At 41.5% G+C, this 16,285-nt stretch overlaps 1 protein-coding gene across 1 annotated transcript in view; it reads left to right on the plus strand.

Annotated features, from left to right (window-relative positions):
* The window catches only part of TMEM268 (transmembrane protein 268), a 38,191-nt gene extending 22,159 nt beyond the window's left edge, over positions 1-16,032 (plus strand). Inside the window, exons 6-8 of the mRNA XM_030207235.1 lie at positions 10,031-10,111; positions 11,909-12,073; positions 15,846-16,032. Of these exons, the coding sequence (XP_030063095.1) occupies positions 10,031-10,111; positions 11,909-12,073; positions 15,846-16,016 (417 nt within the window). The 3' untranslated portion in view covers positions 16,017-16,032. The remainder of the gene's footprint in view (positions 1-10,030; positions 10,112-11,908; positions 12,074-15,845) is intronic.
* The last annotated feature ends 253 nt before the right edge of the window (positions 16,033-16,285 follow it).

The raw sequence follows: 16,285 nt of genomic DNA on the forward strand, positions 1-16,285 counted from the left end.
AATAAAATTCCATGGTCAACCATATCAAATGCGCTTGACATGTCGAATTGTAGCAATAGTATGTTGTTCCCGGTTGCTATCAGTTGTTTCAGTTTTGTCAGGAGTGTAACTAATACAGTTTCAGTGCTGTGATTGGTGCGGAATCCTGACTGGGAGTCGTGTAATATTGAGAACTTGTTTAGATATTCCGTGAGTTGTTTGGTCACCATACCTTCTGTTATTTTGGTGATTAAGGGAATGGATGCTACTGGTCTGTAGTTCGTTAGTTCGTTGGCATTTTTCTTTGCATCCTTGGGTATGGGGGTGAGTAAAATGTTACCTTTCTCCATTGGGAAGAGTCCGTTTTGTAGCATAAAGTTTATGTGGTTTGTTAGGTCCGTTATGAATTGTTGAGGGGCTGACTTCATGAGGTTGTTTGGGCAAATGTCTAATTTGCAGTGAGATTTGGCGAATCTTTTAAGCGTTTGTGAGATGAGGTCTTCCGGTAATATTGTGAATTCAGTCCAGATCCTATCTGCTGGGTAAACTCCAGGGTCTGGGTCTAGGCATTCTAGGAGTGCAGTGTAGTCAGTGGGGCTAACAGGTATTTTGAGTCACAGTTGTATGATTTTCTCCTTGAAGTACTTCGCCAAGTCGTCAGCTCCCGGTGTGTCTTTGCTGTTGTTAGTGACTGGGGTAGTATCTAGTAATTTATTCACGAGTTGTAAGAGTTTGTGTGTGTCTTTGTAGTTTGGGCCAATTTCAGTTTTGTAGTATTGTCTTTTGGTTTGTCCTATTGTATATTTATATTTCCTTCGGAGCTGTTTCAGAGTAAGATCATCTTTCTTTTTATTCCATGCGCGTTCTAGTTTCCTAACTTGTGTTTTAAGTTTTTTCAATTCTTCATTGAACCATGGTGTTGAGTTCTTTCTGTGCAAGGTTCTGGTTTGGATTGGGGCTATGTTGTCTAGTGTTAATTTACATCTGTTATCCCATTCTGAGAGGAATTGGATTGAGTCTGTCTTTGTTGTCCATCCATTGATGTAGATTTGTTGCCAGAACTTTACAATAATCAAATTGAGGAAGCATATAATTCTGCAGCACCGTACAAAAATTCTCTGGAGAGAAAAAGTTCTGAAGCTGAGATACCAATTGCAATTTGAAAAAGGAAATCTTAACCATCGATGCCACCTGTTGCTTAAAAGACAATCTTGTATCCAAAAGTACTCCCAAACTATGAAGTAAAGTAACCACTGGAACAAAAACAGAATCCAAAGTAAACCCTGCAACTGGACACAGCTCACCAAATCAGAAAAAACATAAAAATGCATCTTTACCACATTTAAAGACAACCCATTCTCACATATCCACAATTGTACAGTCCAGAAATAATTCTTCACCAGATCAACAATATGCTCCACTGTAGGTGGAAAGGCAAAATAATATTGCAAAAATCATCTGCATAAAGACAATAGCTGACTCCCAGGTCAGCCAATACTGGCACACAGCATGCATGGATTAAACAGCAATGATATCAATCAAGAACCCTGTGGCGCACCAGACACCACAGGCACCCACTGAGAAACAGAAGTACATTGAACAGCCTGAAATGAATGGTCCGTCAAAAAAGGCCAGGCCAAGACATTACCTGTGATGCCAAAGAAGTGAAGTCTCTCTAGCAAAAGCACATGACTAATGGCACCAAAAGAAGCTGCTACATCTAACAAGATCAACACAAGTCACTTACCCTGCCCAAAACTAAGGCGGATCTCATCAAGCATCATAAGCAGAAGAGTCTCTGTATTATGTCTGGAATGAAAACGAAATTGACACAAATCCAACAGAGACTGTTGCTCCATAAAATCATTCAACTGAAATAATATCAACTTCTCAAGTACTTTGCAAAAAAAAAAAAAAAAACCCAGATTAGAAATATGACAAAAGCTATCAACCTGTTCCACACACAATGAAGACTTCTTCAACAATGAGCGCACAACTGCCCTCTTGAATGACTCTGGAACAACAGCTTCAACCAACATTCGATTAAAAGAAAAGTCATGAAATTTCAGATCTCAAAGCCTTCAACATTTCAGTGGAACATGGATTTAAAGCACAAGTGGAATTACTAAGCATCTGAATCACCCTCAATACTTGCTGCAACTCAACAGGCTGAAAGTGAGTCCACAATTCAGCTCTCTCCAATGACAAAAACACCATCCTCCACATATAGTACAACTGCAATACACATCTTCATCTGAAAAAAAAATTAGCCAGTGCTTGACTGGAAGGAAAAGACTCCTCATTAGGATGAGGAACAACCAAAGATTTCACCACTGAAAAAATCTCTTTAACCTGAGAAGGGGCTTGAGCAATCCTGTTATCAAAATAAAAACATTTCACAGACACAACAGAACACTTATATGATTCTAATGATTTCAAATACTCCACCTGTGTGAAAGCATCAGGGCATTGCCTCCAACTACGCTCTTTCCTCCACAACACACATTTCTGCTCCCTCAATTCAAGAGTATACCAAGGATGACACTTCCCATGCTTAACATCACAAACACGAATAGGTGCAACCTGATCCAAGGCACCAACCAATGCACCATGCACCTATCCTTTGCCTCAGCAACAGACAATCCTCCCAACTTATCAGATTTACACAATTCAGGAAGCCAAACTGCATGCAAATCCTGCATCTCAAATTGCGACTGCTTACATACCAACTAGGCACACTAATTCCCTGCAACAACAACATAAAAGAAAGCAACTTAAGATCAGACCAAGGAACAACAGAAACCACTATATCACCATTCAACTGAATTTCACTTCCAACATTAAAGAACACCAAATCCAATGCATGTCCACCTACATGAGTAGGCACTGACACAACCTGTTGTCAACCCAAACAAGACATTAAAAAAAAAATCTTGAACAACAAAATCAGAAGCTACCATATCAACATGTAAATTAAATTTGATGTACCTATTGCTACCACTTTTGACTGTAATTGAAAAACAGCTTTCCTACAAAGCTGGGTAGGTCTAGAGACATCAGGAAAAATAAATACTACCTGTCCAGAAAACAACTAATTCTTTTAGGGAAAATAACCGGCCGATATTCAGCACTATTGAACCAGCCAGGAATGGATATCTGCAATTTCGAATTGAGAAAGTAATACAAATGTTGCACTAGAAATGTTTGGCATTGCTGTTGATGTAGAAGCAGGTAATTCAAAGGACTGCACTTTAATAGGGACAGGCACAGATATTATATTTTTGGATACTTTATCAAATAAATCACAAGTAGACTTGTGGGAGAGACATTCCTCCTGCGAGATAACAGAGCCTCTATTCATAGGAGACTCCAATAATTCCCTAATCTGTGCTGGTTGAGGAGGTGGCATTCTCCTACCCAATGACAAGGATATTGAGGAAGGAAATACTGTACTCACAGTTCTGGCACTCATAGCAACTCCTCTCATCTGCACAGGCTGATCCATAGGGCCTTTTACAGATGATCCCAGTTTCACCAACTTGCCACCTTTTTGCATCCTCATAAGTACGGGAATAAACCAAGAGAATCTCCCACTCCTGTCTCCAAAGGGTTGTGTCCTGCCTTTTTGGTCATACTCCTTTGGGCACACACCCACGGCCACATGCCCATGGCTGCGTACCGAGGAAGGGGGCAGATCTTTATGCAACCCAGGAAGGGCCTCAGCCACGTCACTAGTACACTCCATCTACGGCAGTGCCTGACTCCCACTGCACAATCCAACAAGTGCCAGGTAACTCCCTATAAAGTCATTCTCATGTGTATTTGACAACATATGCATGTAAAATGGTTGTTAGTTTCATTTTATTTTTAAATTTAATTTCTTATAAACTGCCTGCAAGCCTGAAAGCTATTGATGTGTGTACATTCAGGTAAAGTAAGCAAGAACCATTACCCACACCATTATTTGACATAACTAGTGCTGTTAAGCTACTAGTATTGTCCTGACAATAGAATTCAACACTAGTATATTCAACACTAGTAGTGGGAGAAGCAGTCTGGGACTTGTTCGAGTCACCTGCTGATGACATTAGTTGGAATACACTATTAAAGAACACCTGCTCCTGAGGCAAGTTAGAGAAAGAGTCATTACCCACATCATTAATTGATATAACTAATATTGTTAAGCTACCAGTATTGTCCTGACAATAGAATTCAAATATATTCGCCACTCAGCGGTGGGAAGAGCACTCCAGGACTTGTTCGAGTTGTGTGATGATGTCAGTTGGAATTCCTTTGGAACTCATTACATAAAGAGCGTCAACTGACTGTGCATCATAGTGCCCATTGATATTTTTCATTTTCATATTTTCTTTTAGCTTTTGTAGTGAATTATAATTTAAAAGTTTTAGTACTAACATTCGGGTATAATCACAATACAGAGTATTTGGTTTTATGAATTGTCCTTCAGATTGAGTACAGAATGGCCAATTCCTGTTTTGATACCGGTGGATAGGCAATTTAAAACTGGAATTATTCTCTCTAACTATGACAACCTCAAAAATTGTGAAACATATTTAGCCAACAAAATAGAGACATTATTAAGAAACAATTTCAAAGAAGTATGTTTCATAGACATGGTAGGGCCAGTGGTAATATTTCCTCACCCCAGCTAACACTGTTAGCTAGATCTAGAGAGGATCTTAACTTATTAAACCTGATGCATTGTTTCTAAACAAATGCCAGACTGGTGATAAATAAAGATATTTTAATATGGGAATGGATGGAGGTAGAACAACCAGGTTTTGTATTTGTAACAAATACATAGTTATAAACTCAAGAGGATCTGGTACTGAGAGATCTATGCCCAAATGGATATAAGATTTTGCATTTATCTACAGAAAAAAAGAGGTGGTGGTGATCTAATGTAGATTTACAAAGCTTTCTTTGATGTTCAATTGAAAACTTCATTTCAATCACCAGCGCTAGAAGTTTTAGCTTGTTCAATATCAGACAATATACTTGCTGATCTTTTATGGTGTATATTATTTTATTGTCCACCAGGAAAATGGAGATAAGCTCAGAAAAGTTTTTATGACTTAGGGGTCCTTTTACAAAATGGCGGTAAAAGGGGCCCTACAGTGGTGTAGGTGTGCAGATTTGCCACACGACGAGGTCCCCTTTAACCACCACAGGTAAAAGACTTTTTTTCCCAGAAGGAAATGTCCATGCACTAAGCCATGGCAATGGCACACGGTCATTTCCTGTGGGAGTTCTTACTGCCTCCGATAGGGACTCCGGCAGTAACTGGGCAGCGTGTGGCGCTGCCCGATTACCGCTGGGCACATCCTCTGTGCTAGAAAATACAAAGTATTTTTAATGCTATAATCACCACACGCCAGAAGCTGTAACTACTACCGGGCTTCTCAGCAGGCCCAGCAGTAGGGCCAATTTGGTGCACGGCGATGTAGTGGTATAGCTACCGCCGATAAGGGCCCCTTTGTGTTTAGCAGACTATAGAAGATATTTAAACTTACATCTAGAAGATATTGGTGATGCTAAAACTTTAGAAGTTATGACACTTTTGGAATCCATAGATATGTTCTTAAATCCATCACAGCCTGCACATTAGAAAGGTCACCAACTAGATTTACTGGCTTATAATATTCTCAAGACCTACCAATATTGTTGTAGAAGCCCTAGAGTGGAAACTGATAATATGGTCAGACCACTATTTATTGCAATTTAGTGTTTGCTGGAGGAAACAATAAACTGTAACAAATAGTGGTGTGACCATATTATCGGAGGAAAAAATCTGATAAACCTAAGATAAATCAGTTTAGAGTTTATGAAATACAGGGTATGGTGGATAAGGATATTTTTTCAATCTAATGTAGATAAAGTGATCGAGAAGTAGGATGAATGGCCTGAATCACCAATTGCTAATTGGAACAAAATTAATGGGGAAAGTTTAGACAATATTGCACCAATGACTCAGTAGAGAGGGCAGGGTTTAAAAATCAAAATAATAGTAACAAAGAATCTTGGAGGAAAGCTGTAAATATTTATAAATATTCATTAACACAGGGAAAATGGAATTATTATTCCCCCTCTCTGCCTTCATTTGCAACTTTATTTAAATTTGTACCTTATTTTCTTACTCCTCTTACTCTATCTTACCTATCTATGGGAGTCTTTTACTGAATATTAGCTTGAGTTATTTGCAGCAGGGCCCATAGGAATAAAATGGAACCTGCTGCAGATAACTCAAGCTAACCTTAGTAAAAGACCCCCTATATGTTCCATCTTTGCTTATACCCTATGCTGACATCATATGCTACATTAAAATGTTTTATTGCGTATTGTGTTGACATTGTAATGCAGCATATTACGTCATACTTTGTATTGTTATTTGAATATTTTTACTGCTGTAATTTGTCTATTGCTTATGTCTGACTTATTCTCAATAAATCCTAATCAATCAATCAATCAATAAATAAATATATCACAAGTGCATTTAGCGGCTACTAGAGAGAGTGCATTTTATTGGCTACCCCCCCCCCCCCCCTCCAGTACTCTGGAACAAGTTACCTATTACTTTACAGAAGGAGGAATCCTTGAAGAATATTAAACGGCAACTTAAAGCAAACTTTTTAAAATTAACGTTTAATTTAGGTGAATAAGGAGAGCTGATTTTCTACTAGAAATGCCTGGTTGGAAGAAGAGGGTGTTTTTTTGGTTGAATGACAAGCTTTACTATCCCTAAATTGGTGTTTCTTTCTAAGGAGTCCTTTTACTAAGGTACGCTGAAAAGTGGCCTGCGTTACTGTAGGCACATGTTTTGGACACACGCAGAACCATTTTTCAGTGCACCTAAGAAAAAGGTCTTTTTTACTGAAAATAGTTGTGTGGCAAAATTAAAATTGGCGTGCGTCCATTTTGGGTCTGAGACCTTACCACCACCCATTGACTTAGTGGTATGTCTCACGTGTTAACCAGGTGGTAGCTATCAGTGCATGTACACTGCCAATTACCACCTGGATAGTACCACACATTGGAAAATAAAAAATAATTTCCGATGCGCGTATCAGACGCATGGATGCAGAGGGTAGTGGTAAATGGAGCTTGCTCTGAAGAAAAAGATGTTGTCAGAGGAGTACCACAGGGATCGGTCCTAGGGCTGGCTCTTTTTAACATCTTTGTGAGCGATATTGCGGAAGGGCTGTCTGGTAAGGTTTGCCTCTTTGCGGATGATACTAAACTCTGCAACAGGGTGGACACCCTGGAGGGTGTGAATAAAATGAGGAAGGATCTAGCGAAGCTAGAGGAATGGACTGATATTTGGCAACTAAGGTTTAATGCCAAAAAATGCAGGGTCATACACTTGGGTCGCAAAAATCCGAGGGAACAGTACAGTATAGGGGTGAAGTGCTTCAGTGTGCGAAGGAAGAGCGGGACTTGGGGTGATTGTGTCTGATGACCTTAAAGCTTTCAAACAGGTAGAAAAAGCGACAGCCAAAGCCAGAAGGATGCTTGGGTGCATAAAGAGAGGCATGACCAGCAGGAAAAATGAAGGAGAGCTCTGGAATGAGGGGGCATATAACAAAGTTAAGAGGGAATATGTAATAGGCTTAGGAGTAACCTAAGGAAGTATTATTTCACAGAAAGGGTGGTGGAGGCGTGGAATGGCCTCCCGGTGGAGGTGGTGGAGTCGAGGACTGTTCCAGAATTTAAAAAGGCATGGGATAAGCATGTGGGATTGCTTAGGAACAGGAAGAATTAGGGGTTTTATTTATTTATTGCATTTGTATCCCATATTTTCCCACCTATTTGCGGGCTCAGTGTGGCTTTAGGATAGGCAGACTGGATGGGTCATATGGCCTTTATCTGCCGTCATGTTTCTATGAAAAAAATGGTATTACCACCCAGGCCTAAAGTTGGTGCAGTTTATAGAATAAATGCTTAAGCAGAGAGGTTGCATGTAAACTTAGGTGCCACCATTTGTACCATGGTGCAAATGCCCGCACCTAAATGCCCACGCCTAAATATCCACGAAGGACACCCATGTTCTGTAATTACGCGCATAACTCAAAACCATGCCCCCATTCTGCCCTGAAAGGCCCATGACTTTTCCCATTTCCATGCCCCCCTTTTTGAACTGTGCATAAATTTTAGGCGCAGTACCCCGCCTAACTTTAAATGCGTTAGTCCCAATTAAATCTAATTAGTGCCAATAATTGCTTCTTAAGAAGACAATTATTGGCACTAATTGACTCATTATTCTATTAAATTGCAAGTGCAAATCAGGATCTCGCCTAAATTGACAGATGCAATTTTTGGCGACTTTTATAGAATCAAGGGGATTTTTTTTAACTGCTGTCATTTTCTGTGCTTCTACAGTGGTGGAAATAAGTATTTGATCCCTTGCTGATTTTGTAAGTTTGCCCACTGACAAAGACATGAGCAGCCCATAATTGAAGGGTAGGTTATTGGTAACAGTGAGAGATAGCACATCACAAATTAAATCCGGAAAATCACATTGTGGAAAGTATATGAATTTATTTGCATTCTGCAGAGGGAAATAAGTATTTAATCCCTCTGGCAAACAAGACCTAATACTTGGTGGCAAAACCCTTGTTGGCAAGCACAGCGGTCAGACGTCTTCTGTAGTTGATGATGAGGTTTGCACACATGTCAGGAGGAATTTTGGTCCACTCCTCTTTGCAGATCATCTCTAAATCATTAAGAGTTCTGGGCTGTCGCTTGGCAACTCGCAGCTTCAGCTCCCTCCATAAGTTTTCAATGGGATTAAGGTCTGGTGACTGGCTAGGCCACTCCATGACCCTAATGTGCTTCTTCCTGAGCCACTCCTTTGTTGCCTTGGCTGTATGTTTTGGGTCATTGTCGTGCTGGAAGACCCAGCCACGACCCATTTTTAAGGCCCTGGCGGAGGGAAGGAGGTTGTCACTCAGAATTGTACGGTACATGGCCCCATCCATTCTCCCATTGATGCGGTGAAGTAGTCCTGTGCCCTTAGCAGAGAAACACCCCCAAAACATAACATTTCCACCTCCATGCTTGACAGTGGGGACGGTGTTCTTTGGGTCATAGGCAGCATTTCTCTTCCTCCAAACACGGCGAGTTGAGTTCATGCCAAAGAGCTCAATTTTTGTCTCATCTGACCACAGCACCTTCTCCCAATCACTCTCGGCATCATCCAGGTGTTCACTGGCAAACTTCAGACAGGCCGTCACATGTGCCTTCCGGAGCAGGGGGACCTTGCGGGCACTGCAGGATTGCAATCCGTTATGTCGTAATGTGTTACCAATGGTTTTCGTGGTGACAGTGGTCCCAGCTGCCTTGAGATCATTGACAAGTTCCCCCCTTGTAGTTGTAGGCTGATTTCTAACCTTCCTCATGATCAAGGATACCCCACGAGGTGAGATTTTGCGTGGAGCCCCAGATCTTTGTCGATTGACAGTCATTTTGTACTTCTTCCATTTTCTTACTATGGCACCAACAGTTGTCTCCTTCTCGCCCAGCGTCTTACTGATGGTTTTGTAGCCCATTCCAGCCTTGTGCAGGTGTATGATCTTGTCCCTGACATCCTTAGACAGCTCCTTGCTCTTGGCCATTTTGTAGAGGTTAGAGTCTGACTGATTCACTGAGTCTGTGGACAGGTGTCTTTCATACAGGTGACCATTGCCGACAGCTGTCTGTCATGCAGGTAACGAGTTGATTTGGAGCATCTACCTGGTCTGTAGGGGCCAGATCTCTTACTGGTTGGTGGGGGATCAAATACTTATTTCCCTCTGCAGAATGCAAATAAATTCATATACTTTCCACAATGTGATTTTCCGGATTTAATTTGTGATGTGCTATCTCTCACTGTTACCAATAACCTACCCTTCAATTATGGGCTGCTCATGTCTTTGTCAGTGGGCAAACTTACAAAATCAGCAAGGGATCAAATACTTATTTCCACCACTGTATATTTCTAGATTCACATGGATATAATAGTAAGCTTTAGATGCCTTAACTACTGTCTCACCAGATGTGGTTTGTCTATTTTAATCTAGAGAGGTGTCTTCAGACCTTGTCCATCTACCTTGCAGAGCTGACGAGAAATGAGCAGGTAATGGATTTTTAAGGACCCTTTTACTAAGCTGCATAGGTGCCTTCGCACACCCAATGTGCGCCAATTCAGAACTACAGCCCAGCTACTGCATGGCCCGGGCGGTAATGTCATTTTTTATTTGCGTCCACTATGCTCACCGGAAAATATATTTTATTTCCTGCATGCGGCACTAACCGGGCAGTAATTGGCCTTGTATGAGTGCTGACGATTACCACCCAGTTAACACGTTTTCCTGCATGTCCATTTTCTGCCCAAAAAAAGGACCTTTTTACAGGCATGCTGAAAAATGGATCTGCACACATCCAAAACATGTGCCTACACTAGCGCAGGCCATTTTTCAGCGTGCCTTAGTAAAAGGACCCCTTAGAGTCCTGTGAGCAGATGTTGGGCGATTGTTGGAGAGTTGGTTGAAAAGGATGCCAACGCATAGCTGTAGTTTTGCACCTTCAGTTTTGCAATGATTAAAAAATAAGGGTGTGTGTAGGCCAAAAGTTTTCATTTTATTTACTTTCCCATGTGGTTTATAGGTTTTTCACTTTGGGCCCTATCTATCGTTAGCATGTGCTAATTTTTAGCGCATGCTTAACAGTTTGTGCGCCTACAATGTGACTTAGTAAACAGGGTCCTTTGTTTATTTTTAAAGAATTTAATTTTGGGGCTATTTTGTCAATAATGTACTCTACAATAGCACACTAAGAGGTCCTTTTGCTAAATTGCATTGAATACTTAATTGCCATGTTGAATTTGCAGCTACTGTGGGGTAAAGTCCTGAGTTAAGCTGAGGTAACTGCAAATTTTACTGTAGCTTAGTAAAAAGGCGCCTAAATGAATCAAATAGTTCACTGCATTGCTCTATAGTGTGAAGGATTATGCAATATAGCACTCTACTCTTTAGTAGTGCGCCTATTGATAAATAGTGCACATCAGTGGTGTAGCAAGGAGTTTTCAACAGGGGGTGTGTCTCACACTGCATGTCCCTCCCTTCTCCCTCTTGCCACATCTCTCCCTTCCCTGCCCTTCTTGGCCACTCAAAGCTCTTGCAATTCCCTCCCTCCCCCCCCCCCCCCAGTATCTTAAAATCACCTCCAATCTTTGCCCCGGCAGCCTGAATCAGGACTTTCTTTCTATACCATACCACCCTTCAGAAAATAGGAAGTTGCATCAGAAGGGGCGGGACAGTTCAGAGAGAAAGCCCTGTTCCAGGCTGCAGGCAGCTTATGAGTGCTGTTAGTTGTGCCAAGGTAAAGACTGGAGGTGATTTTAAAGGCGGGGGGTGGGGGGACTGGGAGAATTGCAAGAGCCTTGTGGGGCCAGGAAGGGAAGGGAGAGATGTGGCAGGAGGGAGAAGGGAGGGACTGGTAGGGGGCGTGTATGTAACACACGCACCTTGAATGGATACACCCCTGGTGCACATTACTGAGCGACAGTGTATACTATTAAGCAATAGTATACACTGTTGAATGATGACACAGGTGAAAAGAAAAACAAAATTTCCTGTCATTTCAGGTTTCTGTGTAGTTCTTTATTTCATCCAGCTGTAGCAGGCCCAGATAAACAAAATATGGGGCAACAGATGTAGTTATCCAGAACCCCAACTTCCCAGTTTCCTGTTTCACTAGAAACCAGCGATTCCATTTGCTTTTCAAATCACCATAGTTACTCTCATTTTCTTTCCAGAGACACTAATAAACCAGAAGCAAACACATTTCATTCTGCCTAACTGTAAGTTTTCCATGGAGACTGCTGAGGAAAGCAATGTACAAAGGGGGAATCATTTGTTTTTGTATGTTTCAGTCTGCTCTCAAATACCTAAAACAGCTCAGCATTCTTGTAGAAACTGTTAACGAGCCTGATAAGGAAGGAGAAGAAGCCCTTCTACTCTCTAGCAAAAGGAGCTCAAAGAGAAAGGCTTTCATACCGAGTGAAGTGGTTCCACTTGTACCAGATGGTGTGCCCAAGGTAAAATCCAACAACAGAGGGTGGCCAGCACCTTCTTGTGGGAGTGTAGCTGGGCATAGTAAGCTGGCACTCAACCACTGTGAGATGATTGATAATATAAGGCTACATTTAAAATTGTCTGACTTCTAAAGCCCTTAAAGAAAATGGTCAGAGCACTTGAACAACAAGACCACCTTCTATATACCTTCAAGGTCACTAAGGTTCTTCTGAAGAATATCCCTAACCCAGTGGTTCCCAAACCTAATCCTGGAGGCTCACCAGCCAGTCAGGTTTTCAGGATATCCACAATTAATATTCATGAGAGAGATTTGCAAGCACTGCCTCCTCTGTATGCAAATCTCTCTTATGAATATTCATTGTGGGTATCCTGAAAACCTGACTGGCTAGGGTGCCTCCAGGACCCAAACCTGGTCTTGGAGGCACCCAGCTGATCAGGTTTTCAGGATATCCAAAATGAATATTCATGAGAGAGATTTGCATGCACTGCCTCCTCTGTAAGCAAATCTCTCTCATAAATATTTATTGCGGGTATCCTGACAACCTGACTGGGTGGGGTGCCTTCAGGACCAGGTTTGGGAACCACTGCCCTAACCATGCATATTCCAAAGGAAATTAACCAATTTGACATCTACCAATGAGGCTTCTCTGGAGTAGCCCTCACACTCTGGAATGCACTCCCAGAAAACCTTTACTTTATGTAAGACTATCTCTACTTCAGGAAGCAGTCGAATGCTTAGTCTTCTCTCAAACCTTTAACTGAAGAAGCAGCTACAGTAACTAGCTAGTCACAGACCCCAAGGACTAACATTGACTGCACTTATTGTAGCAGGGCTTATTTATCTAGTCGTCCCCTAGCTGAGATAATTTTCTTGCACCTTTTCTGACTGTGTGTGCAATTTTTCCTGAAGGTAGTCACATTGATTTCTTTCTAAGTCCTGCTGTTTTTTCTTATCTATCTATATGCTTTACCTCTGCTTATCTATGCTATCTATTAAGATGTTTATTGTGTTGACATTGTAAGTGGTGTAATTTACCATAATGGATATTGTTGCTTGAATATGTTTACTGCTGTAATAGTCTATGCCTATGTCTAGTTTCTTTTTACTGTACACTGCCTTGGGTGAATTTCTTCAAAAAGGCATTAAATAAACCCTAATAAATAAAATAATACATAATAAATAAATACTTTTAAAACAAATAGGAGAACATATTTTTTCACTCAATGAATAGTTAATCTATAGAACTCATTACCAGAGGATGTGTTAATAGCGATTAGCGTATCTGGGTTTTATGTTTCAATCATTTTTATTAAGTTAACATAATCAGCTGTAATATTTCACATTACATAAGTAAGTTCCATAACAGCAATTGGCATATCTTCACATTTTGTATTTTTATTAATATTAGTAGTTCCCCCCCCCCCCTAAACTACTCCCCCCTCCACGTTCCCTACCCCCCTTCCCTCCTCAAAGCCCCCCCCCCCTTTTTCCTTTCTATGGCGTATCTGGGTTTTAAAAAGTTTGGACAAGTTTCTGTAAGAAAAGTCCATAGTCTGCTATTGAGATAGACATGGGGGAAGCCACAGCTTGCTCTGGGATCAGTAACATGGAATGTTGCTACTGTTTGGGTTTCTGTCAGGTACTTGTGACCTGGATTGGCCACAGTTGAAAGCAGGATACTAGGCTGGATGGACCACTGATCTGACCCAATATGGTTATTCTTATGTTCTAAACCTGCTGTACACTGCCTTGGATGAATCTCTTCAGAAAGGCAGTTAATAAATCCCAATCAATCAATCAATCAATCAATCAAATTCAGGGCACATGGCACCACACAATATAATCTTAACAGTCAGTCTGAGCATAGGGGGATTGAGTTACTTGCCTAAGAACATGAGGGGCCCTTTTTTCTAAAATGTGTGAAGCAAGTGAAGGGCAATTCCATAACTGTGTATGTAGGGGTGTAGCCAGACCTCACAGTGGGAGGGGGCCAGAGCCTAAGGTGGGGGGGGGGGGCACATTTTGTGTCCTCTTCCTTAATCTCAAAGGCAAAAGTATTTTTTAGAAGTTGCATTTTTTTGCCTTCCAAAATATTTTTTCTTAGTTGCTATTATTGTATTACAGATTTAGGGCCCTGTTTACTACGGCGCGTTAGCATTTTTAAGCACCTACAATTAGTGCGCGCGCTGTGTAGGTGCCTATAAGGATATTGTAGGCGTATACAATTTCAACATGTGTACATAGTTAAGGTGCATTAAAAATGCTAATGCACCTATAACGTGGCTTAGTAAACAGAGCCTTTAGTGCCCAAATTTGCCTAGTGCTCAGATTTTTGGTGCCTATCTTTTAGCATCTTTTATAGAATTGCGCTGTTTCGACTTTCTTTTATAGAGTACAAGCATAACTGGGTATATAAGTTTATATGCAGTTAAATGTGAAGACTTACACCAGCCATAGATCTGGTATAAATGCTCATGCCTCAATCACTTAACTAATAGTATGCAAGAAGTTACATGTGAAAGTGTGAGTTCCACTTATGTGAACATCCACTTTAAAATATGGGTTTGTAAGATATGCATGTTTTTACAGAATAGTGTTTAGCTAGATTTTTGGCATTTATGCACATATGTGCCTACATATACGTGTATATGCCTGTATTCTAAGCATTTACATGGGTATTTGCGATGTAAATATTAGCATCTTCTTTATGTAATTACCCCATTAATACAAGAATTAGCATGTGCTGGGGCAGAACTACCACTGAGCAAGCCTAGCAAAACGTCCAGGGCCACCTCCTCGAAGTTCTCTACTCTAATGCATTAGCTCCCTGATCTCCATCCTCATGGGTTTGACATCAATCCCCTCACTCCTGTGAGTTCAGCATCTTCCCCTGTCTCCCCAAACCCCCACCCCTTGTAGTCCTCCACACTTACAATGGGTCACCCGCAGCAGCACCAATCAAAACACATTGCTGCAGGCCAGCCCTACTGGGGCTTTCCCTCTTGCATTCTGCCTGCCTCCATGTGAGCAAGACATGACAGAGAAAGCCTGAGGGGGCCAGCCTGAAGCAGCCTGTTTCAATTGTTGCCACTGCCGGCAACCTGCTGTAAGTGTGGATGACTGTGGGAGGCATGGGCAGAGAGAGAGGGAGGGAAAGGGAAATGGGACTTGATATACCGCCTTTCTGTGAATTTTGCAACTATTTTCAAAGCAGTTTACATGTATAAAGGTACTTATTTTGTACCTGGGGCAATGGAGGGTTAAGTGATTTGCCCACAGTCAGAAAGAGCTGCAGTGGGAATCAAACCCAGTTCCCCAGAATCAAAGTCCACTGTACTAAGCACTAGGCTACTTCTTCAATAGGGAAGGAAGGAGGGAGAAGGGAGAGACTCGAGCAGATTGAGGGTAGAGAGACTGGACCCAGAGGTGGGGGTGAGAGATGCTGGACCCAGGGAAGGGGGAACATAAGAACATAAGAATAGCCATATTGGGTCAGACCAATGGTCAATCTAGCCCAGTATCCTGCTTCCAGCAGAGGCCAATCCAAGTCACAAGGCAGAAACCTAAATAGCAGCAACATTCCATGCTACCAAACCCAGGGCAAGCAGTGGCTTCCCCCATGTGTATCTCAATCAGCTTGGTTTTGAGAATTTCTCTAATGAATGTGCATGCGATATATTTGCTTACATTAGAGACAGTGCCTGTGCGGTCACTAGATATAGATATTGTAATGTTATAGATCATTTCTGAGATATTCTTTGGCTTCACCTTAGGTGATGGCTTACCAGCTCCTGGTCCTTTTCAGTGGCTGTTACATCAGACTTCTCGTCACTAGCCAGCTCCCTTACATCGCTGTGACACGTCATGCAGAAAAGACCAACAGCCCTTGCCTCTGCCAGTTCATAGAGATCAGTACTCTGCAGTCTGGACACTGCTGGCTTTAGAGCTGGTGACCCTCAAGAGCTCACAAGGAAGCAGAAAGCTGAATTCAGATGCACGTATTTGAGGTCACTACCAACACAGGTGAAATTACTTATATGTGCAAAAGAACTGCTTACAAAAACTCACAATGCAGAAAAAAAATTAGGTATATGCCAATACGAAGGGGCCCTACCCTGAAGGCAATACATTGCAATTAATTCTCTGCTAAAGGTTACAATACAACATACTACAATATAAGGACTTGTATTACACCTTTTGGTTCAATGCGAAG

This window comes from Microcaecilia unicolor, chromosome 6 (assembly GCF_901765095.1).
Source record: "Microcaecilia unicolor chromosome 6, aMicUni1.1, whole genome shotgun sequence".
Classification (NCBI taxonomy): Eukaryota; Metazoa; Chordata; class Amphibia; order Gymnophiona; family Siphonopidae; genus Microcaecilia; species Microcaecilia unicolor.